At 45.6% G+C, this 26,777-nt stretch overlaps 2 protein-coding genes across 4 annotated transcripts in view; one reads left to right on the forward strand and one right to left on the reverse strand.

The window, feature by feature from the left end:
• LOC105030590 (xylosyltransferase 1) overlaps positions 1 to 6,415 on the forward strand; it is a 51,296-nt gene extending 44,881 nt beyond the window's left edge. For 2 of the 3 annotated variants that reach the window (XM_020050670.2, XM_013136174.3), the window contains exons 11-13: positions 52 to 385; positions 4,114 to 4,432; positions 6,087 to 6,415. In XM_020050670.2, coding sequence (XP_019906229.2) covers positions 52 to 385; positions 4,114 to 4,432; positions 6,087 to 6,330 — 897 coding nt within the window. In that variant the 3' untranslated portion in view covers positions 6,331 to 6,415. Of the gene's footprint in view, positions 1 to 51; positions 386 to 4,113 lie in introns of all 3 variants that reach the window. The other variant, XM_013136173.4, reaches the window with a different exon arrangement.
• A 979-nt stretch (positions 6,416 to 7,394) lies between these two features.
• LOC105007878 (NLR family CARD domain-containing protein 3) lies at positions 7,395 to 24,719 on the reverse strand. The gene is made up of 13 exons (XM_010866977.4): positions 24,672 to 24,719; positions 23,322 to 23,622; positions 23,059 to 23,172; positions 18,339 to 18,417; positions 16,114 to 16,330; positions 13,833 to 15,624; positions 13,441 to 13,614; positions 12,101 to 12,283; positions 11,811 to 11,984; positions 9,511 to 9,684; positions 9,214 to 9,387; positions 8,971 to 9,017; positions 7,395 to 7,977 (listed from the first exon to the last, which is right to left on the reverse strand). Exons 2-13 carry the CDS (start codon positions 23,555 to 23,557, stop codon positions 7,442 to 7,444), a joined length of 3,900 nt encoding a protein of 1,299 aa, XP_010865279.3. The 5' UTR covers positions 23,558 to 23,622; positions 24,672 to 24,719; the 3' UTR covers positions 7,395 to 7,441.
• Between the last annotated feature and the right edge of the window lie 2,058 nt (positions 24,720 to 26,777).

Consider the following 26,777-nt stretch of genomic DNA (forward strand, 5'->3'; position numbering starts at 1 on the left):
ACTTCAGTAGTATTATACACTTCCCTCTTACTTTCTGTCACCTCCTATTAGGTGGGTACAGAGTGGGACGCCAAGGAGAGAATTTTCCGGAACTTTGGAAGCCTGCTGGGCCCCATGGATGAGCCTGTTGCTATGCAACGCTGGGGCAGGGGCCAAAACATCACGGTTACAGTTGTCTGGGTGGACCCCACCAATGTCATCGCTGCCACATACGACATCCTGGTGGAAGGTGGGGCTGAGTACACACACTACCGGCCCCCATTAAACCTGCCGCTACGACCTGGTGTGTGGACCGTACGAGTGTTGAATCACTGGAACCTGCTGGCCTCCACCAGCTTTGTGGTTTCACCTCTAGAGTACCACCATCAGAAACCCATAAAACACGGTGAGAACAAACACACCTCTAGAGTACCACCATCAGAAACCCATAAAACACGGTGAGAACAAACACACCTCTAGAGTACCACCATCAGAAACCCATAAAACACCATGAGAACAAACACACCTCTAGAGTACCACCATCAGAAACCCATAAAACACCATGAGAACAAACACATCTCTAGAGTACCACCATCAGAAACCCTTTAAACACAATGAGAACAAACACATCTCTAGAGTACCACCATCAGAAACCCTTTAAACACAATGAGAACAAACACATCTCTAGAGTACCACCATCAGAAACCCTTTAAACACAATGAGAACAAACACATCTCTAGAGTACCACCATCAGAAACCCTTTAAACACAATGAGAACAAATACATCTCTAGAGTACCACCATCAGAAACCCTTTAAACACAATGAGAACAAATACATCTCTAGAGTACCACCATCAGAAACCCTTTAAACACAATGAGAACAAATACATCTCTAGAGTACCACCATCAGAAACCCTTTAAACACGATGAGAACAAACACATCTCTAGAGTACCACCATCAGAAACCCTTTAAACACCATGAGAACACACAGGGCTCACCACCCACAGGAGGGACCATAAGGGGCCGGTGCGAAGAGGATCGGGCGGCAGTCGAAGGCAGGGGCCTAGACAACCCGATCTCTGGACACGGAAACTGGCTCTAGGGACGTGGAATGTCACCTCGCTGGCGGGGAAGGAGCCTGAGTTGGTGCGTGAGGTTGAGAGGTTCCGATTAGAGGTAATCGGGATCACCTCTACACACGGCTTGGGCTCTGGAACCACACTCCTTGAGAGAGGATGGACTCTTCACCACTCTGGAGTTGCCCATGGTGAGAGGCGGCGGGCTGGTGTGGGTTTGCTCATAGCTCCCCAGCTCTGCCGCCATGTGTTGGAGTTTACCCCGGTGAACGAGAGGGTCGTTTCCCTGCGCCTACGGGTCGGGGATAGGTCTCTCACTGTTGTTTGTGCCTACGGGCCGAACGGCAGTGCAGAGTACCCGACCTTCTTGGAGTCTCTGGGAGGGGTGCTGGAAAGTGCTCCGACTGGGGACTCTATTGTTCTACTGGGGGACTTCAACGCCCACGTGGGCAACGACAGTGACACCTGGAGGGGCGTGATTGGGAGGAACGGCCCCCCGGATCTGAACCCGAGTGGTGTTCAATTATTGGACTTCTGTGCTAGTCACAGTTTGTCCATAACGAACACCATGTTCAAGCATAAGGGTGTCCATCAGTGCACGTGGCACCAGGACACCCTAGGCCGCAGGTCGATGATCGACTTTGTTGTCGTCTCATCTGACCTGCGGCCGTATGTCTTGGACACTCGGGTGAAGAGAGGGGCGGAGCTGTCAACTGATCACCACCTGGTTGTGAGTTGGATCCGATGGCGGGGGAGGAAGCTGGACAGACTCGGCAGGCCCAAGCGTACTGTAAGGGTCTGCTGGGAACGTCTGGCCGAGTCTCCTGTCAGAGAGATCTTTAACTCCCACCTCCGGCAGAGTTTCGACTGGATCCCGAGGGAGGTTGGAGATATTGAGTCCGAGTGGACCATGTTCTCCACCGCCATTGTCGAAGCGGCCGCTCGGAGCTGTGGCCGTAAGGTCTCCGGTGCCTGTCGAGGCGGCAATCCCCGAACCCGGTGGTGGACACCGGAAGTAAGGGATGCCGTCAAGCTGAAGAAGGAGTCCTATCAGGCCTGGTTGGCTTGTGGGACTCCTGCGGCAGCTGACGGGTACCGACAGGCCAAGCGGGCTGCAGCCCGGGTGGTTGTGGAGGCAAAAACTCGGGCCTGGGAGGAGTTCGGTGAGGCCATGGAGAAGGACTATCGGCTGGCCTCGAAGATATTCTGGCAAACCATCCGGCGCCTCAGGAGAGGGAAACAGTGCCCTACCAACGCTGTTTACAGTAGAGGTGGACAGCTGTTGACCTCAACTGAGGATGTCGTCGGGCGGTGGAAGGAGTACTTCGAGGATCTCCTCAATCCCGCTGACACGTCTTCCATTGAGGAAGCAGAGGATGAGGGCTCAGAGGTGGACTCGTCCATCACCCGGGCTGAAGTCACTGAGGTGGTCAAGAAACTCCTCGGTGGCAAGGCACCGGGGGTGGATGAGATCCGCCCTGAGTACCTCAAGTCTCTGGATGTTGTGGGGCTGTCTTGGTTGACACGCCTGTGCAACATCGCGTGGCGGTCGGGGACAGTGCCTCTTGGATGGCAGACCGGGGTGGTGGTCCCTCTTTTTAAGAAGGGGGACCGGAGGGTGTGTTCCAACTATAGGGGGATCACACTTCTCAGCCTCCCCGGGAAAGTCTATGCCAGGGTTCTGGAGAGGAGAATACGGCCGATAGTAGAACCTCGGATTCAGGAGGAACAGTGTGGTTTTCGTCCGGGCCGTGGAACACTGGACCAGCTCTATACCCTCTACGGGGTGTTGGAGGGTTCATGGGAGTTTGCCCAACCAATCCACATGTGTTTTGTGGATTTGGAGAAAGCATTCGACTGTGTCCCTCGCGGCATCTTGTGGAGGGTGCTTGGGGAATATGGGGTCCTGGGTCCTTTGCTAAGGGCTGTCAGGTCCCTGTACAACCGAAGCAGGAGCTTGGTCCGCATTGCCGGCAGTAAGTCAGACTTGTTCCCAGTGCATGTTGGACTCCGGCAGGGCTGCCCTTTGTCACCGGTTCTGTTCGTAATTTTTATGGACAGAATTTCTAGGCGCAGCCAGGGGCCGGAGGGTGTCAGGTTTGGGGACCACACAATTTCGTCTCTGCTCTTTGCAGATGATGTTGTCGTGTTGGCCCCTTCTAACCAGGACCTTCAGCATGCACTGGGACGGTTTGCAGCCGAGTGTGAAGCGGTGGGGATGAAAATCAGTACCTCCAAATCTGAGGCCATGGTCCTCAGTCGGAAAAGGGTGGCTTGCCCACTTCAGGTTGGTGGAGAGTGCCTGCCTCAAGTGGAGGAGTTTAAGTATCTAGGGGTCTTGTTCACGAGTGAGGGAAGGATGGAACGGGAGATTGACAGACGGATCGGTGCAGCTTCTGCAGTAATGCAGTCGATGTATCGGTCTGTCGTGGTGAAGAAAGAGCTGAGCCGCAAGGCGAAGCTCTCGATTTACCAGTCAATCTACGTTCCTACTCTCACCTATGGTCATGAGCTTTGGGTCATGACCGAAAGGACAAGATCCCGGATACAGGCGGCCGAAATGAGCTTTCTCCGCAGGGTGGCCGGGCGATCCCTTAGAGATAGGGTGAGAAGCTCGGTCACCCGGGAGGAGCTCAGAGTAGAGCCGCTGCTCCTCCACATCGAGAGGGGTCAGCTGAGGTGGCTTGGGCATCTTTTTCGGATGCCTCCGGAACGCCTTCCTGGGAAGGTGTTCCGGTCCCGTCCCACCGGGAAGAGACCCCGGGGAAGACCTAGGACACGCTGGAGGGACTATGTCTCCCGGCTGGCCTGGGAACGCCTCGGTGTCCCCCCGGAAGAGCTAGAGGAAGTGTCTGGGGAGAGGGAAGTCTGGGCATCCCTGCTTAGACTGCTGCCCCCGCGACCCGGCCCCGGATAAGCGGGAGAAGATGGATGGATGGATGGAGAACACACATACATCTAAAATAGAGTACCACCGTCAGAAATGTCACAGCCCCCCACTCCTAATTCCTTTCTCTCACTCAATTTCTCTGTTCCTCCCCATCTCCCTGTCTGTAGATGATACAGTGAAGTTCCACAGCGGTCCGGCCCGTAACTCCTACATGGAGCAGAGTTTCCATGGCCTAAACCCAATCCTCAACCTCCCGGTACACCTTGGACAGGTGGAGGAGGCGGAGCTTAATGCATCACTGACAGGGGCAGAACTCCAAGGCTGGGTGGACCGCCTGCTGGCAGGGGTGTGGTCTGCAGCAGACGTGTGTTCTCCGGGTCCTAGTGCCTGTCCCGTGATGCAGCGGTGTCAGGAGACTGGATGGAGTGCTTTCAGCCCTGACCCCAAGTCGGAGCTGGGCCCGCCCCAAAGGAATGGACGGATTAGGTAGCGCCACCGCCAACTCTGCTGCTGCCACCTAGTGGCTAGGAGGATGAACTGAGGGAAATCATTGTGTGTGTTGTGCACAGTGGCTAGCGTGAGACTGTTTGTGAGGCCTTAGATGGCTCCCTGTTCCCTGTACTAGAATAGTACTCTGGCAGTGCACTATATAAGGAATAGGGTGCCAACACCCATGGTATTTCGGATATAGAAGGTTGGACGGTACAAATATTTTCGCCAAACTCAAGAGCTGGGTAGTAAGAAGGCTGTAAAACATGATAGAAGAAAGATATGAAGAATAATGTAATCACAATAAGAACAAAGAAGCAAAGATGTCAGACAAGTCATCACTGTCTTCAGCATTATCTGGTGTTTCCTGTTGTCCAGGAGGCTAGAATGACTGTAGTGTACTTCATGTTATGCATTTTAATCAGGTTCTATGTGTGTCCCCAGTGGCACACCATTTCCTATATTAGTGCACTTATTTTGATCAGTCTTATGGGACCAGTGCACCTAATGGGCCCTAGTCAAAAGTCTAGGAAACCAAGAGCAAGGCAGGACGAGACAGCAGGTCCCCTCTACTTTTTAAATTCCTTCTACTGAACTCGTCTGGTCTGTTTGTCTGTCCTCTGTGCCATCTCTGGATGTCTGAAGGCTCACAGAGTGATTTCCTTTATCTGTTCCTCTTTCTATCCAGAGGTACTTTGTGTGCTTGTGTGAAACAGCATCCAGTTGAAATTATACTATTTATTCAAATGTTTACATGTGTCCAATATAGTGTTTTGTCACTGACTAATGTTGATATTCTGCTTCCTAAATGGCATTTTATATCATTCCCTAAACTCTGCACTTTGTTTGTCTAGTGCCTATTAAAGGGAAGAGGGGGTGTTCGTTTATGCCCCCGCCAGATAATCTGCTGCCTTGATTCCCAAAAGCCCTCAAACCCCTTTAGTAATCGATAATACTCTGAAGAGACTTTCTCCTCTTCTGTCCTTTCCTCTAATACTCTGAAGATACTTTCTCCTCTTCTGTCTTTCCCTCTAATACTCTGAAGAGACTTTCTCCTCTTCTGTCTTTCCCTCTAATACTCTGAAGAGACTTTCTCCTCTTCTGTCCTTTCCTCTAATACTCTGAAGAGACTTTCTCCTCTTCTGTCCTTTCCTCTAATACTCTGAAGATACTTTCTCCTCTTCTGTCTTTCCCTCTAATACTCTGAAGAGACTTTCTCCTCTTCTGTCTTTCCCTCTAATACTCTGAAGAGACTTTCTCCTCTTCTGTCCTTCCCTCTAATACTCTGAAGAGACTTTCTCCGCTCCTTCACTCTAAGGTTACCAGCCATGCCAATGTTTGTAGGAAACCATCACATGGTACTTTAAAGTTGTTGATGTGATGAATTCCATTGTATTTTACATTTGGCCTCTCAAGGAGAGGCTCTTAAGGAATACAGAGGAGAGGAAGCCTTTACAATCTGTTGAGATGCTGCTTGGTTATTACGCCGCTGCTTGGTGTTGCTCATTCACCATCTGAGGTCTTGAATGTGTGCTTACACTGCCACCCACAGGCTGAATGCCAAACCGCACCCCATTCCCAGTGTAGTGAACTAATTTATATTTATTTTTACTATTTTTAAACCATTTTTATTTAACCCCTCTTTTACCAGGTTCATGCATGTCATTAACAGCATCGAACAGGGACTGATTTTATTTACCTTGCCCACACGGGGATTCGATCAAGGAACCAGTGATCCACAAGGTCAGAGCCACACAGACTTCACAGAAACAGCAGTCACCAACTACTACCTTTCTCTGTCTCCACGGAAGCTACAGACACTCAGTTACACAGGTTTCTATGGAAACATGCTTACATTTGTTTTTACCTTCAAAATTTCTGAAATGTTAAAATGAAACGTATTTAATAAAATATTCTGCAGATTTATTTATGATGTACAATAGCTATTTTCTTAATTATTTAAATAAAATGTAAATACATTTTCTGTATGAGAACAGATGTTTTGTTAAGTGTTGTAAAGTTTCTAACATTAAGTTATGAAAAAGAAATGTCGAACAAAATGGAAAAAGGATTTGTGTTCACTATGAAATGTCTATGGCTTAAGATGCATGATGGAGTGCTGTTGGTATGCAGGTTCTGTGCTAAAACTCCCAGCTTTCTAAAAGAGCCTTGGAAGACATCATGGTAATGTGTAACTGTCTTGTCAGGACACTTTGGAATTCTGACAACATAGTTGTCTACATTTCTGTCAGGATTTCTATATCTTCTGTTGGAGAATGTTCTCGTTTTCTGTTTCAAGGTTTTGATGAGAAATTGAAGTATTATTTTAAACTTGGTAGCCTCTGTCTATTTAACACTCTGTCTCCCAAAAAATATTTCTCTACAGTCAATATACAGTGGATATAAAAAGTCTACACACCCCTGGTAAAATGCCAGGTTCTTGTGATGTAAAAGAATGGGACAAAGATAAATCATGTCAGAACTTTTTCCACCTTTAATGTGACCTATAATGTGAACAATTCAATTGAAAAACAAACTGAAATCTTTGAGAGGGAAACATTTTAAAATAAAAAAACTCACAGTAGTTGAATGCCCCAATGAAATTGTTGACAAACAGCCTGTGTTCACAAAACGCTTAGAATGGGGTTTCAAAGGTTTTAGGAATGATTCTTCCCGGAAAAATACAGTGCATTTGGAAAATATTCCGACCCCTTCACTTTTACCACATTTGATATAGCCTTATTAAAAATGTATAAATTATTTTACATGATACATCAATCAACATACCCCATAATGACAAAGCAAAAACAGGACTTTAGAAATTGTCACAAGTATTCAAACTCTCTCACAGACTTCAGACAATCAAAACTGAGCTCTGGTGCATCCGGTTTCCATTATTCAACAATGCGATTTTTCTACAACTTGATTGGAGACTGTGGTCATTTCAATTGATTGGACATGATTTAAAAAAGGCACACATATTAGGTCCCACAGTTGACAATGAGACTATTCTACCTGACACAGAGACACTGAGGAAGCAGGCCCAAGCCCAAACCCTGGGTAAAGGGGCTCAGTGAATGTAGAGTGGAAAGTGTGCAGGTGGATCAGTGTGTCAGAGCAGACCTTGTAGAAGGACAGAGTGCCGGCCGGCCAGTCCAGATACACGCCTACTTTTTTGGACTTGAAGGCAGTGGGGTCTTTAAAGGGATTGGAATAGTTTTTGTGAATGGCAGTGTAACTGTCATTGTAGCAGTCCAGATTCCAGGACTTGTCATTGAATCCAAAACCACAGTCTTTTCCTCCACCTTTTCTGTTGATTCCTTTATATGCCACAACTATAGCAGCTCCTCTCCCACCCCTATCCACCTCCCAGTAACAGCGCCCTGTCAGACCTTCTGTACACAGCACCTGAGACCAGGAGTCAAATCTCTCTGGGTGATCAGGGTATGACTGCTCCTTTCCCCCTTTCACTTCCTGGTGATTCTCTGACAGAGTGAGGAGTTTGTAGGCTGTGTTTGGGTCCAGTTTGAGTTCATGGGCATCTAATAGGGAAACAAGGACATTATTAAACATCATCCTTATTCATATTTTTAGTAAGCCTTTAGGAAGCATTTTTTAGGAGTAAATAATGTAGAAATCTGACACCAATTTGACATATGTGGCCTTGAAAATAATTAGAATTTTGAAAGCAATGCTGTATTTCATTTACTACTGTATTTGCCCAAATTTTAAGGAAACTCCCTGATCACATTTTGGATTTGGCTCACACATGCAATGACTCATAGAATTTGAGATCACGTTAATTTACAAAAGGCCTAAGAGCAGAAGCCTAAAGCAAACTGAAGAAATAGGTAGTACAGGCAATACTGATCAATTTACAACACCTATGGCTTTATATTTACTTGTTAGCTAATGACTGTGGTGACAACATGACTATAAAAATTACTTTGAGTACCCATGCTTTTTGTGTCAGTAGTTAGACACTTTGAACCTATTATTTGATTCAGACAGTTGTTTTGTTTCTTTCCCTAGCAGTCAGATGTTCAGTTCACTTAATCCACTTGCTGTTTATCTAAATCATGGATAATGATTGAGTTTTAATCAGTGAAACATCAAAACTGCAATACTATGTTATTTGTTATATTAACCAAAATACTTATTAGGGTCATTATTAGGGCAATGATATTTTGCAAGAGATAAAGTAGGACTTTCAGCTTTGATCTAACTTTAGATGGCTAAACAAGCATATTGAGAAGTTATTTGAGTTAATAGTAACTGATGGTTTAATAAAACTAGATTTGGAAAAAGATAGTGCAGATTGATGAGTGCTAATGAGTTTAATAAAATAATATTCCACCTGGGAGAAAAAGGACTAAGGAGCTTCTTGTTGCTAATTTCACCTGTGGCTACAGGAAGCAGTTAACCAACAGTCCCAGCTACAGAGCAGATCGTTTAAGCTATATTTAGTGAATGCTGGTTGTATGGATCTATGGACTGTAAAATATATTATTCCACAATAGTCAGTAATCACTCACATTTCTTAATCCCTGATTTCAACCATTTCTTTTCACCATGGTCCACACTGTTGGAATAAAATGCCAGGACTCAGTATTATTCACAAACATGTTAATTTTACTTAACTTGCAAGGAGAAACAATAAATTAGCACAAAGTTGTGCAGACATGTGGTATTGCGAACAAACAAACACAAACTTGCACTAACGCACATTCACACACAGACAATGTCACATGGACTGTTAGACACCAAACCCGACCTACTTGAGTTTCTCCAGACTCCAGTGTGGGTCCTCCAGTCCAGCAGAGAGCAGCTTCACTCCTGAGTCTCCTGGGTGATTGTAACTGAGGTCCAACTCTCTCAGGTGTGAGGGGTTTGAGCTCAGAGCTGAGGTCAGAGACGCACAGCCTTCCTCTGTGACCAGACAACCAGACAGCCTGCACAGCGATCAAGTAACATTTTAAATCTCAACATAAAAATTACATTTTTAAACAATCAGATTGGTGAAAAAAAGATATATTGAACACTTTGGGAAGAATTCCAATCACGGGAGTACTGACCTTAGTGTTTCCAGTCTACAGTGTGGACTCTCCAGTACAGTAGCGAGTAGCTTTACTCCCAAATCTTGCAGGTCATTGTTACTAAGGTCCAGTTCTCTCAGATGGGTGGTCGTTGAACTGATAGTAGATGCCAATACTTTACAGCATGTCTTTGTTAATTTGCATTGACTCAATCTAAGGAAATGTATGTAAATAAATAAGGAAAAACAAAAAAAGAAATTGAAACAGAATTAGATACTTTGTGCCATGTCATAGTACTAGCTTTAAATATTTTTATCTGTTAGTATAAAGCTGACTGAACAATTACATTATTACAGTTACATTAAGTACTGTGTATGTAGATATATAAGCCACACAAATGTGTCAATATACATGGGGTGGATAAAGTATCAGATACATCTAACAATCAAGGACTTCACAAGGAGTAGAGCTGCCCTTTAGAACAGCTCCAGTCCTTCTTGGAATGATGTCAAGTCCTGAACAACATGAAGTGGGATATTGCACCATTCATCAAGAAAAGCCTCCAGTTCATGTGAACAACACACAGATAATTTGTGCAATGACTATATGGATTCTTTTGAATTCTGTTAGTTGAATAAAATGTAAAATATACAATATATATTATAATGAAATTCTGTAAATGTAATGATTTTGAGCCTAGTAATTTATCTAGTGTATGGACAACCCTCGAATGTAACTACAGCCTAGTGGTCTAATGCCTAGTCATGAATCCAGAGCATAGTGGTGTATCTAAAGCCTAGTCATGAATCCAGAGCATAGTGGTGTATCTAAAGCCTAATAAGTATCTACCTAGTGGTGTAGCAAAACAAGGAATTGACAGTCTAACATTTTTGTAGGTCTGCTTGATTTCTTTGATTGGAAACAGGAGAAAAACTGAAGTTAGGATAAACATAATTAAATTAGTCCAAACAATGGCGGAATGAGATATTATGAAAAGGACCTATGTTATGTTGTAATGGGAATTACCATTACATTTCCAAACATTTCCGCTCGGCTAATTGCATATGAAAGAACTAGCTACTTGCCATTTCTAACCAATCGTTTAAACTAAGGATGTCAAAATGAATGTGGTTACGCGTGGTTGAGAGCGCTTCACATTAGCTTTTTTCAAAATACTAGTGTACAGTATAGTGAGGTTTCATGTCGTGAATCGTGTTTGCTCGTCACTTGTCTTTGAATCCTTCAGTTAAATGGAGCGTTTACACTTTCAAAACCAGCATGCCGTTCATGTGTGAACGGGGTGTAACAGGACATTAGTACTCATACGTTCAAACAGGCCGCAATGTTCCAAGTTGGAAATTGGAATATCTACAAGAACAGACGTGCCTCTCCTCTGACCCTTTTCTGAAACTGTTCCCCAGACCCTGTGTGTGCATGAATCCATCTGTTAGCCTTGCTTTTAGCATGGTTATTTTATGTTGTTGCTAGCCTAATTAAACATAAATGTTGTCACCAGTCACATTTCCACTAAAACATTATCACATAACTAACAACTTCTATGCTGAGCATAAATAAATTATGCTTAAATTACATATCTGATCCTCATTAATGTTTTTGGATAAACGTCTCTGGCTACCTTATGTATCTTATACCTTGACCTATTTAAACAATCTACCTTATGGCATTTGGAAATCATTTAATAAAGACTCATGTATTGGCTGTGGCCAAACACCATTCAAAAAAGCTACTTGTGTGGAGCCCCTGACCTGAACCCCATTCTAACCATATTTAGCCTAATAATCATTGTACACCTCAAAATATAGGTGTGATTCAGTGTTGCATAACTTGCCTGCAGCTTTCCTGATACAGGGCTTGAAACAGAATTCTAACATACTTCTTATTGTACTTGGTGCCTTGATCAAGAGCATAATGGTAGAAGATGGTAAAACTATTGGATCACAGACCAGCAACTCTATTTAGATTCCCATGGAATACCAATAGATTCTGCCAGTCATTGTGATAATTTGAAGGGAGACATTTAAGCCAGTAACACCTTGTTTGAATGGACCAACTTAGACAGCTCCTGCACTCATTTAATTTAAAATCAAGCAATGTCTCTAGTTTACAATAAAGCATAATAGGTCTTCAACAAAACTCACTGATTTTTAAACAGAAAATTGCTTATTTAGGAACAGATTTGAACAAGTTCTAAAACTGCGATTAAACAACTACATATGTTTATGCGATTAATCGTGATTCTTTATTTTAATTGTTTGATAGCACTTGTTTAAACTAATTAGAAAAAGGTTTCAGTGTCCAAACAAATTGATTTCACTAACCTCAGTGTCTCCAGTTTACAGTTTGGACTCTCTAGTCCAGCAAAGAGCCGCTTAACCCCTGAATCATGCAGGTCATTATTACTCAGGTCCAGCTCTCTCAAGCGGGAGGATGTTGAACTGAGCGCTGAGGCCAGCGCTACACAACATCTGTCTGTAAGGTTACATCCATTCAGCCTAAAGGGGAAAAAAGCTATGTATAAGACTTAGTGTATTATTTAGAAAAAAATATTTTTACTTTTATTTTGGTGTTAATGGTGTGATTTTGTTAAATTAAGAATTGCTGTACATACAGAACTGTTCTGGATGCTTTGACCATTGGCAGAAGTCTCAGGAGACCTTCCTCCGTTCTGGAGTATTTCGTCAGGTCAAACACATCCAGATCCACATCCAACTCCAACAAGGTGCAGGGGTTTAACAACAGAGCTGAAGCCAAAAAGCCACCACCTTTACTTGTCACTCCACAGCCTGAAAGCCTAGAGATTTGAACATCATCATCATCTTCCGCTTATCCGGGGCCGGGTCGCAGGGGCAACAGTCTAAGCAGAGATGCCCAGACTTCCCTCTCCCCAGACACTTCCTCTAGCTCTTCCGGGGGGACACCGAGGCGTTCCCAGGCCAGCCGGGAGACATAGTCCCTCCAGCGTGTCCTAGGTCTTCCCCGGGGTCTCCTCCCGGTGGGATGGGACCGGAACACCTTCCCAGGAAGGCGTTCCGGAGGCATCCGAAACAGATGCCCAAGCCACCTCAGCTGACCCCTCTCGATGTGGAGGAGCAGCGGCTCTACTCTGAGCTCCTCCCGGGTGACCGAGCTTCTCACCCTATCTCTAAGGGTTGTCCATACACTAGATAAAATACATTAATGTACATTAATGTATTTTAACATATAATTCATAGGCATATTACACTTACATTTCTATTCATAATGTTTAATATTTCTTACACAATTTGGAATTGTTAGGTATATTTTTGCTATATTGTTGCTTTCTATATTTCTTAATGCTTACTGTGTAGATGTCGTGTACCATGTCAAGAATTTCATCGTTTCTGAAAGATTGCTGTTATTCGATGCATTTGATAAATAAAACACTTTGAATTTGATGTTAGCATGGAATGACAGCGTGTCGTCTAAGGTCACGCCAAGGTTCTTTTCACACTGGGATGAGGACACTGTGCAGCTGTCAAGCATGATGGACATGTTCTGGAGCTTTCTAGGCTTTCCAGCAAAACAAGACAGACAGGCAAGCAGAGATTTATGTTGAGATGCAAATTAGGTTCTTAGTGTGGAATAAAGTGTTGGTTTCTGCCTCAAATTATATGTTTTCATGGTGCTGAATGTAGCAAATACAGTTTAAAAAACGGCACCCAAGATGCAGATAATAGACAGGTCCTATATGTCTCAATACACAGGACACAGGACGTTTAATACAAGATAATCTAAATAACAAGGTAAAACCTCAGAGCAAGACAGTTGTTAGCGTAAAACTACAGTAAGCAAGGGAAAATGCCAGCACTCCAGATTTTCCATGACAAAACTGAAAACTAAAGTGCATTTGTCACACCTCCTTAGCGCCTCCGAAATAGCCAGTGTGTATCTGTTAATAGATGTCCTTGCAAACAAACATATACTGACCTCAGTGTTTTCAGTTTGCAATGTGGACTCTCCAGCCCAGCAGAGAGTAATCTCACACCAGAATCCTTCAGGTCATTGTTATTCAGGTCCAGCTCTCTCAGGTGGGACGACGTTGAGCTGAGAGCTGATGCTAATATTTCACAGCATCTCTCTGTGAGGTTACACCCATCCAGCCTAAATTTTAAGTGAAAATAAGGCAACATACAGGATAGTGTATTTGATGTTTATACCACAATTTAAACGTAATAGCCAGAGTTTAGCAGCTGTACCACAAGGCAATAACTTAGACCACTGTTCCACTCAGTGGCATCACATGGATTAAAATTGTTATTTATTCTATAATTTAATAAATCTTCATTGTGATGATTCGGTTGTAATTTCCCAGTACTTACAGAGCTGTTCTGGATGCTTTGACCACTGGCAACATCCTCTGAAGACATTCTTCTGATCTGGAGTATTTCTTCAAGTCAAACACATCTAGATCCTCTTCTGAAGTCAGAAGCACAAAGACCAGAGCTGACCACTGTCCAGGTGACAGCTGGGTTTCTGACAGACTTCCTGAACTTAGGTATCTTTGAATCTCATCCACTAGAGAATAATCATTCAGCTCATTAAGGCAGTGGAATAGATTGATGCACCTCTCTGGAGAGGGATTCTCCCTGATCTTCGTCTTGATGTACTCTACTGTTTCTTTTCTGGTCTGTGAGGTTTCTCTTGTCTCTGTTTGTAGACCTCGTAGGAGCGTCTGATTGGACTCCAAAGAGAGTCCCAGAAGGAAGCGGAGGAAGAGATCCAGGTGTCCATTCCCACTCAGTAAGGCCTGGTCTACTGCACTCTTGAAGAAGATTGAATCATGGTTTTTGTCCCTGAACAGAGTGTGAGGTTTGCTTGATTGTGTTTTAGCCATGACATTTATGTTGTTGTTGAAGAATTTGAGAAACACATACAATGCAGCCAGAAACTCCTGGATGCTCAGATGAACAAAGCAGTACACCTTATCCTGGAACAGCCCATAATCCTCTCTGAAGATCTGTGTGCACATGCCTGAGTACACTGAGGCTTCTACCACATCAATGCCACACTCTTTCAGGTCTTCCTCATAGAAGATCAAGTTGCCTTTCTCTAGCTGTTCGAAGGCAAGTTTTCCCAAGGCCATGATGATCCTATTCCAGTGTGTCTCATCTGTTTTGTGATATTTCACATGCATTTGTTTAAGCTGAAATACCAAAAGGCCAATGTATAACTGAGTCAGAGTCTTGGGCATCTCTCGGTTTTGCTCTGTATTCAACATGTGCTCAAGAACTGTGGCAGAGATCCAACAGAAGACGGGTATGTGGCACATGATGTGAAGGCTTCTTGATGTCTTTATATGTGAGATAATTCTGTTGGCCAGATTCTCATTACTGAATCTTTTCTTGAAGTACTCCTCCTTCTGTAAGTCATTGAACCCTCGAACCTCAGTCACTTGGTCAACAAACTCTGGGGGGATCTGACTGGCTGCCGCAGGTCGCGACGTTATCCATATTAGAGCAGAGGGAAACAGTTTCCCCTTGATCAGGTTTGTCAGCAGTACATCAACTGAGGTTCTCTCTGTGACATCACAGCAGATCTCACAGTTCTTGAAGTCTAGAGGAAGTCGACACTCATCCAGACCATCAAAGACAAACAGTACTTTGTACTTGCCTAAGTCTGAAATTTCTGATTGTTTCATTCCCATATAAAATTGATGAAGTAGCTCTATCAAGCTGTGCGTTCTCCCCTTCATCAAATTCAGCTCTCGAAAAGAGAGTGGAAATAACAACTGGATATCCTGATTGGCTTTTCCTTCAGCCCAGTCCAGAATGAACTTCTGCACAGAGATAGTTTTTCCGATGCCAGCAACTCCTTTTGTCAACACAGTTCTGATAGGTTTGTCTTGTCCAGGTAAGGGGTGGAAAATGTTGTTGCATTTGATTGGTGTTTCTGGATGTGCTTGTCTCTTAGATGCCATCTCAATCTCTCTCACTTCGTGTTCATTGTTGAGCATCCCACCTCCACCCTCTGTGATGTAGAGTTCTGTGTAGATCTTTCTGAGAAGCGTTGTGTTTCCTTGTTTAGCTATCCCTTCAAATATACTTTCAAACTTGTCCTTCAGACAAGATTTGAGTTTAAGTTGGCTCTTGATAACAATATCATCTTCAAGGCCTAATAATGCAGAGGACAAATGTTAAAAAAAAGTTTTTTTAATCAATTCAGTATTTCATATCAGAATTTTTTAAACTCTCATTAGTAACTACAGTGGATATAAAAAGTCTTCACACCCCTGTTAAAATGCCAGGTTTTTGTGATGTGAAAGAATGAGACAAAGATAAATAATGTCAGAACTTTTTCCACTTTTATGACCTATAATGTGAACAATTCCATTGAACTGAAATCTTCGAGGGGGAAAAATGAAAAATAAAATAACCTGGTAAAATAACCTGGTTGCATAAGGGGTTGTGTAAGGGTTTGTGGTTAAAGTGGATTTATTTTGCCACACCACAATTAATCTACCAGTTAATTTACTTTCTAACTATCAGTTGTTTAAATGCGGCTACAGATCATTCATTCTGAAGTTCCATTTTAGTTCTATACATTGTTGGTAAATATTTGTATGCATTTTGAAAAATGAACAGTCTGCGTTTAATTAATTACTTTGTTCCAGTTTGTCAGCCAACTTCTTTTGGTTCATGTTCTTCAGGAAGTCCAGGGTGATCTTCAGCGCCCCCTCTCTGGCACTGCTCTCCTGCTTCTCATCTTCAGCGTCCACCACATCTTTGTTCTTAACATTTTCTTGGAAATCATGGCTCAGAATCCTTTTGAACCTCTTCAGCTCTTTGGTCATGAACGTAAAGATATTTTTTTCAAGGGACTGGAACAAACAAGATAAAACCTCAGATCAAAAGCAGTTGCAGATGAATGGAACAGTGTAAATTCAACACTGCAAGCAGGATGTAGGACGAATGTAGGACACCGATCAGCCATAATATTATGACCACCTGCCTAATATTGTGTGGGTGCCAAAGCAACCCTGACCCGTCGAGGCATGGACTCCACTAGACCACTGAAGGTGTGCTGTGGTATCTGGCACCAAGAGGTCAGCAACAGATCCTGCCAGTCCTGTAATTTGCGAGGTGGGGCCTTCATGAATCGGACCAGTTTGTCCAGCACATCCCACAGATGCACGACTGGATTGAGATCTGGCAAATTTGGAGGCCAGGTCAACACCTTGACGTCGTTGTTGTTTTCCTCAAACCATTCCTGAACCATTTGTTGCTTTCTGACAGAGCACATTATCTTGCTGAAAGAGGCTAATGCCATCAGGTAATACCATTGCCATGAAAGGGTGCACATGGTCTGCAACAGTGCTAAGATAGGTGCTACTTGTCAAAGTAACATCCACATGATTGGCAGAACCCAAGGTTTCCCAGCAGAACATTGCCCAAAGCATCACACTGCCTTCATCGACTTGCCTTCTTCCCATAGTGCATCCTGGTGCCGTGTGTTCTCCAGGTAAGCGACACACACGCACCCGACCATCCACGTGATGTAAAAGAAAACGTGATTCATCAGACCTGGCCACCAGGCCATCTTCCATTGCTCCGTGGTCCAGTTCTGATGCTCAGGTGCCCATTGTAGGCGCTTTTGGCATTGGACAGGGGTCAGCATGGGCATCCTGACTGGTCTGTAGCTATGCAGCCCCATATGCAACAAACTCTGATGTACTGTGTTCTGACACCTTTCTATCAGTACCAGCATGAACCTTTTCAGCAATTTGAGCTACAGTAGCTTGTCTGTTGGATCAGACCACACAGGCCAGCCTTCACTCCCCACGTGCATCAATGAGCCTTGGCCGCCCATGATCCTGTCGCTGGTTCACTTATTTTCCTTCCTTGGACCACTTTTGATAGGTACTGACCACTGCAGACCGGAAACACCCCACAAGGGCTGCAGTTTTGGAGATGCTCTGACCCAGTCGTCTAGCCATCACAATTTGGCCCTTGTCAAAGTCACTCAGATCCTTACTCTTGCCCATTTTTCCTACTTCTACCACATCAACTTTAATAAATCCCACCCTGACAGGTGCCATGATAACGAGATTATCAATGTTATTCACTTCACCTGTCAGTGGTCATAATGTTATGGCTGATCGGTTTATATAAGATGTAACAAAACAGAAACTGTCAGAAAAACAGAAAAATAGAAATAATGATCGACATGATACATGAGAGAAGGAGGAACTTAAATAGGAACAGATATCAGGAACACAGGTGAGGGTACTAATAACAAACAGGTGTCTGTAATTAAATAGGGACTTGATCAGGAACACAGGTGAGGACAATAACAACAAACAGGTGTCTGTAATTAAATAGGGACAGTGATCAGGAACACAGGTGAGGACAATAACAACAAACAGGTGTCTGTAATTAAATAGGGACAGTGATCAGGAACACAGGTGAGGACAATAACAACAAACAGGTGTCTGTAATTAAATAGGGACAGTGATCAGGAACACAGGTGAGGACAATAACAACAAACAGGTGTCTGTAATTAAATAGGGACAGTGATCAGGAACACAGGTGAGGACAATAACAACAAACAGGTGTCTGTAATTAAATAGGGACAGTGATCAGGAACACAGGTGAAGACAATAACAACAAACAGGTGTCTGTAATTAAATAGGGACAGTGATCAGGAACACAGGTGAGGACAATAACAACAAACAGGTGTCTGTGCTCCAGATGTGGGATAAAGGGCATTGGATCTCACTAGCCCAGGATATGACTAAAACTATTGTAAAACATTTGATTGATTGATCTGGTTTTAATATGTTAATAATATATATGGGCCTGAACAAAAACACATGCAAACCAGCTCACCCTGAATATGGAGTCCAGGTCTGTTTGGGGACACGGGGCAGATTGATCAATGAGAGTCTGTGGTGTCTCCTGTTGAGCTCTGTGGACAGGCAGATTGATTCATTAAAGCATCTCTAACAAGATCACAGTTGAGCTAGGTGCACCACAGATCTGCCAGCTTGGTTGTTTGTTGTGTTCAGTTTTTACAACTGGCCATCCACTCACCTGTGTATGAATGCAGGCTTATGACCAAACATTGTCATTCTCATTAGTGACTATCTTACTAACCAAACTAAACAAGGCAAGACACTCTGATGATTTTGCTGTCAGTAAAGATGTGGGACTGCTAGTTGAGCCTGCTGCTACAACTGGATTCTCAGAGCCCCCCTGCCCCCTGTGATAAAACAAATCTGTACGTGTGTGTTCATTTCACAACATTTTATGATTATGTTTATGTATCGCATCATCGCATCGCATCATCTTCCGCTTATCCGGGGCCGGGTCGCGGGGGCAGCAGTCTAAGCAGGGATGCCCAGACTTCCCTCTCCCCAGACACTTCCTCCAGCTCTTCCGGGGGGACACCGAGGCGTTCCCAGGCCAGCCGGGAGACATAGTCCCTCCAGCGTGTCCTAGGTCTTCCCCGGGGTCTCTTCCCGGTGGGACGGGACCGGAACACCTTCCCAGGAAGGCGTTGCGGAGGCATCCGAAACAGATGCCCAAGCCACCTCAGCTGACCCCTCTCGATGTGGAGGAGCAGCGGCTCTACTCTGAGCTCCTCCCGGGTGACCGAGCTTCTCACCCTATCTCTAAGGGATCGCCCAGCCACCCTGCGGAGAAAGCTCATTTCGGCCGCCTGTATCCGGGATCTTGTCCTTTCGGTCATGACCCAAAGCTCATGACCATAGGTGAGAGTAGGAACGTAGATTGACCGGTAAATCGAGAGCTTCGCCTTGCGGCTCAGCTCTTTCTTCACCACGACAGACCGATACATCGACCGCATTACTGCAGAAGCTGCACCGATCCGTCTGTCAATCTCCCGTTCCATCCTTCCCTCACTCGTGAACAGGACCCCTAGATACTTAAACTCCTCCACTTGAGGCAGGCACTCTCCACCAACCTGAAGTGGGCAAGCCACCCTTTTCCGACTGAGGACCATGGCCTCGGATTTGGAGGTACTGATTTTCATCCCCACCGCTTCACACTCGGCTGCAAACCATCCAAGTGCATGCTGAAGGTCCTGGCTTGAAGGGGCCAACACGACAACATCATCCGCAAAGAGCAGAGACGAAATCGTGTGGTCCCCAAACCTGACACCCTCCGGCCCCTGGCTGCGCCTAGAAATTCTGTCCATAAAAATTACGAACAGAACCGGTGACAAAGGGCAGCCCTGCCGGAGTCCAACATGCACAGGGAACAAGTCTGACTTACTGCCGGCAATGCGGACCAAGCTCCTGCTTCGGTCGTACAGGGACCTGACAGCCCTTAGCAAAGGACCCAGGACCCCATATTCCCGAAGCACTCTCCACAGGATGCCGCGAGGGACACAGTCGAATGCCTTCTCCAAATCCACAAAACACATGTGGACTGGTTGGGCAAACTCCCATGAACCCTCCATCACCCTGTAGAGGGTATAGAGTTGGTCCAGTGTTCCACGGCCTGGACGAAAACCACACTGTTCCTCCTGAATCCGAGGTTCTACTATCGGCCGTATTCTCCTCTCCAGAAACCTGGCATAGACTTTCCCGGGGAGGCTGAGAAGTGTGATCCCCCTATAGTTGGAACACACCCTCCGGTCCCCCTTCTTATAAAGAGGGACCACCACCCCGGTCTGCCATCCCAGAGGCACTGTCCCCGACTGCCACGCGATGTTGCACAGGCGTGTCAACCAAGACATCCCCACAACATCCAGAGACTTGAGGTACTCAGGGCGGATCTCATCCACCCCCGGTGCCTTGCCACCGAGGAGTTTCTTAACCACCTCGGTGACTTCAGCCCGGGTGATGGACGAGTCCACCTCTGAGCCCTCATCCTCTGCTTCCTCAATGGAAGACGTGACAGCGGGATTGAGGAGATCCTCGAAGTACTCCTTCCACCGCCCGACGACATCCCCAGTTGAGGTCAACAGCTGCCCACCTCTACTGTAAACAGCGTTGGTAGGGCACTGTTTCCCTCTCCTGAGGCGCCGGATGGTTTGCCAGAATCTCTTCGAGGCCAGCCGATAGTCCTTCTCCATGGCCTCACCGAACTCCTCCCAGGCCCGAGTTTTTGCCTCCACAACCACCCGGGCTGCAGTCCGCTTGGCCTGTCGGTACCCGTCAGCTGCCTCAGGAGTCCCACAAGCCAACCAGGCCTGATAGGACTCCTTCTTCAGCTTGACAGCATCCCTTACTTCCGGTGTCCACCACCGGGTTCGGGGATTGCCGCCTCGACAGGCACCGGAGACCTTACGGCCACAGCTCCGAGCGGCCGCTTCGACAATGGCGGTGGAGAACATGGTCCACTCGGACTCAATATCTCCAGCCTCCCTCGGGATCCAGTCGAAGCTCTGCCGGAGGTGGGAGTTAAAGATCTCTCTGACAGGAGACTTGGCCAGACGTTCCCAGCAGACCCTTACAGTACGCTTGGGCCTGCCGAGTCTGTCCAGCTTCCTCCCCCGCCATCGGATCCAACTCACAACCAGGTGGTGATCAGTTGACAGCTCCGCCCCTCTCTTCACCCGAGTGTCCAAGACATGTGGCCGCAAGTCAGATGAAACGACAACAAAGTCGATCATCGACTTGCGGCCTAGGGTGTCCTGGTGCCACGTGCACTGATGGACACCCTTATGCTTGAACATGGTGTTCGTTATGGACAAACTGTGACTAGCACAGAAGTCCAATAACTGAACACCGCTCGGGTTCAGATCAGGGGGGCCGTTCCTCCCAATCACGCCCCTCCAGGTGTCACTGTCGTTGCCCACGTGGGCGTTGAAGTCCCCCAGTAGAACGATAGAGTCCCCAGTCGGAGCACTTTCCAGCACCCCTCCCAGAGACTCCAAGAAGGTTGGGTACTCTGCACTGCCGTTCGGCCCGTAGGCACAAACAACAGTGAGAGACCTATCCCCGACCCGTAGGCGCAGTGAAACGACCCTCTCGTTCACCGGGGTAAACTCCAACACATGGCGGCAGAGCTGGGGAGCTATAAGCAAACCCACACCAGCCCGCCGCCTCTCACCATGGGCAACTCCAGAGTGGTGAAGAGTCCATCCTCTCTCAAGGAGTGTGGTTCCAGAGCCCAAGCCGTGCGTAGAGGTGATCCCGACTACCTCTAGTCGGAACCTCTCAACCTCACGCACGATCTCAGGCTCCTTCCCCGCCAGCGAGGTGACGTTCCACGTCCCTAGAGCTAGTTTCCGTGTCCGGGGATCGGGTTGTCTAGGCCCCCGCCTTCGACTGCCACCCGATCCTCTCTGCACCGGCCCCTTATGGTCCCTCCTGTGGGTGGTGAGCCCACGGGAGGGCGGCCCCATGTCGCTCGTTCGGGCTGGGCCCGGCCGGGCCCCATGGGGAAAGGCCCGGCCACCAGGCGCTCGCGAACGAGCCCCAACCCCGGGCCTGGCTCCAGGGTGGGGCCCCGGCTGCGCCATGCCGGGCGACGTCACAGGACACAAATTATTCATCATCATTAAGGGGTTTTTGAACATTCTTGTATATGTATATATATTGCATATCCCCTTGTTTATATTGCTTTTTTATATTTGTATTTTACATTAATGTACGTGTTACCACGAGTTGCTCTGTCTTGCAATTGAATACATTTGGCCAATAAGAAAATAAGTGTCTCATTTAAGATTAAAATGGTGAAAATAGACAGTATCTCTAATAACCATTTATTTAAAAACAAGAAACAAGGGGATATATAACTAGCTTACTGATCTCCTACATCAGGTGAATGTATGCAGTGGCCATAATGTATAAAACTTGAAGCAGACAACCCAAAAATGACACTAACAAAATAAAATCATATATAATGACCACGTGTTGGTTTCTGGGATTGTCAGGTCCCGGCTATGCCCCTAGCCATCTCTGTGCTGGTCTGGGGTCCATAGTGAGGACCTGTCAGAAGAGAGGCCCCTAGTCATCTCTGTGCTGGTCTGGGCTCCATAGTCAGGACCTGGCAGAAGAGTGGCCCATAGCTATCTCTGCGCTGGTGTGGGGGCCATAGTCAGGATCTGGCAGAAAAGAGATCTCTAGACATCTCTGTGAAGATGCTTTTTGTTTCCCCAATTAGAGGCAGCTGTACATTGTTGCCTCTAATTGAGGAGCCTGTATTAGTTTAGTTTTTCCACACAACTGGGTGGATCATTGTGTGCTGGTTTAGTTGTGGTTGTAGCTCCTCTTTGGGTGGTTATTAAAGGAATGTTTTGCACCACTCGGGCCTGTATCTTGTACTTTGACAGTGACGGGAATCTAAATATCAGAACCCCAAAGTCTTTGTTTTCTGATCACCAGGATAATTTCTATGAAAGTAATCCTACAGGCACAAATTCTGCTGGGTATAGACTGAAAATAATGCAGAAATGTGATATGTAAATACTGTAGTTGGGCCTATCCACTTTAGGAGCCCTGGGTATACTTGAATTATCTACAGAAGTAACTTAAGAAGACTTTGGACCATAGTACTTCAGTAACCAAAACATATGAGGAACCACTGTATAAGACAGAGACAATGACTGCAAGTTATTAGTACCAAGTGTATTTACCTTTGAATAGGAGTGTCTCCCTCTCTAAAGAATATCGGTGGTACCATAGACTGGTCACTCTTCATGGACAGACAGCTGGGTACAGGGGAGTCTGGTCTCTCCTGGTGGATCAGGCTTCAACACAGACAGATCTTCAGACTCTAATCATATCTGGCTAGTGATGATCATATCTAATCACTGATACCAGCAGATACAAGCTCAGACAGAAAATATCAGTAAAATTATGGACACACTCAAACACACCTCTTTCTTAACCCTCCTACCTCTTTGTTTTGTTGTCGGTGTCATGTTCACGAGAGAGACTCCTCTTAGAGGCAGCAGTCTCCTCTGCCTCTCCCCCCCCAGAGAGACTCATCTTAGAGGCAGCGGTCTCCTCTGCCTCTCTCCCCCCAGAGAGACTCATCTTAGAGGCAACGGTCTCCTCTGCCTCTCTCCCCCCAGAGAGACTCATCTTAGAGCCAGCGGTCTCCTCTGCCTCTCTCCTCCCAGAGAGACTCATCTTGGAGGCAGTTGTCTCCTTCTCTTCCTCTCCCTGTATGTAATTAGCTTTTTGTTGAAGGACGGCTGAAAGACACAGACACACAGACACACACACCCAGGTTGTGTCAAAGGTATTATGCTGCAGCTTGAAAACAACTCACTCTACAACATTCCATTCATTGCATTACGTCTCTGCATGAGGAAGTAGAGTTGTTTTTGACACTTTGCAAAGTTACCTAGTTTAGCGTGTTTTTCTTTAACTGTCATGAAGTATTCTAATGTAATGCGTTTATTTATAAAGTGAGGGAAAAATATTATTTGATCCCATGCTGATTTTGTACGTTTGCCTACTTACGAAGAAATTATTAATGGTCTCTAATTTTAATAGTAGGTTCATTTGAACAGTGAGACAGAATAACAACAAAGTAATCTAGAAAAATGCATGTCAAAAATTGTATAAATTGATTTGCATTTTAATGAGCAAAATAAGCATTTGATCCACTCTCGATCAGAAAGATTTCTGGCCCCCAGGTGTCTTTTATACAGGTAACGAGCTGAGATTAGGAGCACATTCTTAAAGGGAGTGCTCCTAATCTCAGCTTGTTACCTGTATAAAAAAACACCTGTCCACAGAAGCAATTAATCAATCAGATTTCAAACTCTCCACCATGGACAAGACCAAAGAGCTGTCCAAGGATGTCAGAGACAAGACTGTAGACCTACACAAGGCAGGAATGGGCTACAAGACCATCACCAAGCAGCTTGGTGAGCAGGTGACAACAGTTGGTTGGGTGTTCATGCATGGATGAGTATTAATGCTGGAAGTATTCTAGTGTAGTGTGTTTTTCTATAACTATCATGAAGTATTCTATTGTAGTGTGTTTTTCTATAACTATCATGAAGTATTCTAGTGTTGTGTGTTTTTCTATAACTATCATGAAGTATTCTAGTGTAATGTGTTTTTCTATAGCTATGAGGTAGTGTGTTGTGTTTTTCTATAGCTATCATTAATTACTTTAATGGTATAATTTTACTAATTCAGCAGACCCATATAACAGCTACATCTGTAAAACTCCAAGACTAATTCAGCAGTAGACATAACAAGTTTGTCTATAAAACAGCAACATACTCACTCAGAGCGGTTGGGTGAACAGTCTCCCTGCAGGGCGTTCTGTTCCTCCGACTAGATCTGGAAATCCAGGTTGTGGAACTTTCTACAGAGGGTTGGTCAAATGAAGCATTGTGATTGGTTGAAACGCATTCAAAGCCATGATAAAAATACGTTTTCCTGTAAGAATTGCAAAATATGATGTTTGTTTATTTTTAAAAGAAATACCACCACATATGCTGTTTAATCAGCCTAGCCATGGCATTTATGCATTCATTCCCATTGCTTAAAACAAAGATTTTAGTACAAATGTTGCTGTCTAACTTTCAAATATATGTTTCAATTTTGGCTTGAGTAGCAATGCAAGGTCTCTGTTGGAAGTATTCATTTCTTGCTGATGAATGAAATCGTAAGAATGATACCAAAGTTTTTAATCAAAATCCAAAATGCTATTTACAGCTTCAATAAGTGTCTGAGATGCACTGATGTCCTACAGGCTGACGATTAAGTAACTCCACCCATTACTCAGCATCAGCCAATCAAAATTAAATATCCACCCTCACCTCTTACAGAGTCTTCTCATCTTCTCCCGCTTATGCCAGAAAAGCTCCACCGGAGGTGTGAGTTGAAGATCTTTCGGACGGGGGCCTCCTCCAGACGTTCACAGTTCACCCACACTACCCGTTTGGGACATGAAAAAAAAAAAAATCAATCATCGACCTTCGGCCTAGGGTGCTCTGGTACCACGTACACTTATGAGCATCTTTATGTTGGAACATGGTGTTCGTTATAGATAATCCATGACTACCACAGAACTCTAACAACAAACGACCACTCGAGTTCAGATCAGGGAGGCCGTTCCTCCCTATCACGCCTCTCCAGGTGTCTCCATCATTGCCCACGTGTGCGTTGAAGTCCGCCAGCAGAATTATGGAGTCCCCTACTGGAGCCCCAGACAGGACTCCATTAAGGGTCTCCAAGAAGGCCTAATACTCTGAACTGCTGTTCGGGGCATATGCACGAACTACAGTCAGAGATTCCCCCCCCACAACCCGTAGGCGTAGGGAGGCGACCCTCTCATCCACTGGGGTAAACTCCAACGTAGCGGCACTCAGCCGAAGGCTTGTGAGTATCCCAACCCCTGCCCGGCGCCTCACACCCTGGGCAACTCCAGAGAAGAATAAAGTCCATCCCCTATCCAGGAGTACGGTTCCAGAACCAAGACTGTGTGTGGATGTAAGCCCCACCAGATCTAATAGTGCTCCACCTCCCCCACAAGTTCCGGCTCCTTCCCCCACAGAGAGGTGACGTTCCACGTCCCCAGAGCCAGCCTGTGCCGCCCGGGTCTGGTCCGTCGAGGCCCCTGGCCTTCACTGCCACCCGACCCCAGCGGTTCTTCCCATGAGTGGTGGGCCTTTAGGATGGAGAGGGGGGTGCCACGTTGCTTTTTCGTGCAATGCCCGACCGGGCTCTGTGGCAAACCCGGCCACCAGGCGCTCGCCGGTGAGCCCTCCCTCTGGGCCTGGCTCCAGACGGGGGCCCCAGGCTTCCTCCGGGCTGGATAATTCTTCCTCTTCCTCGTTTGTGCATAGGGTTATTTTGAACCATTCTTAGTCTGGCTCCCCTGAGACCACTTTGCCATGGGAAACCCTACCAGGAGCACTAAGGCCCGGACAACACAGCCCTCAGGTTCATAGCAACATACAAACCTCTCCACCACAATGAGGTGATGGCTCCCAGAGAGGCCAGTCAGCTAATTTAATTCAAAAGAAAACGAACCAAAATAGCAGGTTAACTTAAGTTAGAAATTCTAATGAGAAAGGCAGAGAGACCGTAGATTATTAATAAAGTAAAGTAAAGCTTTATTAATAAGAAATTTATCTCAGCTGGTTCTGTTTTTGAAAGAAAAAATGTCCAATATAATAATCCTGACTGACATATTTCCTCAGCCCCTCTGCCCTCTGGGGAAGAGAAGAAAACAATAACCCAGTTTTAAATTTCCCAGAATTCACAGAAAGTTAGGTCTTATCTGCGTTATCTGCAATAGATTCTTAGAAATTAGTTGGCGCTGACAATCTGGATCCATATTTAATGAAGTGTGCCACTCCTATAGGGACGCATATATGGAAGT

This window comes from Esox lucius, chromosome 11 (assembly GCF_011004845.1).
Source record: "Esox lucius isolate fEsoLuc1 chromosome 11, fEsoLuc1.pri, whole genome shotgun sequence".
NCBI lineage: Eukaryota > Metazoa > Chordata > Actinopteri > Esociformes > Esocidae > Esox > Esox lucius.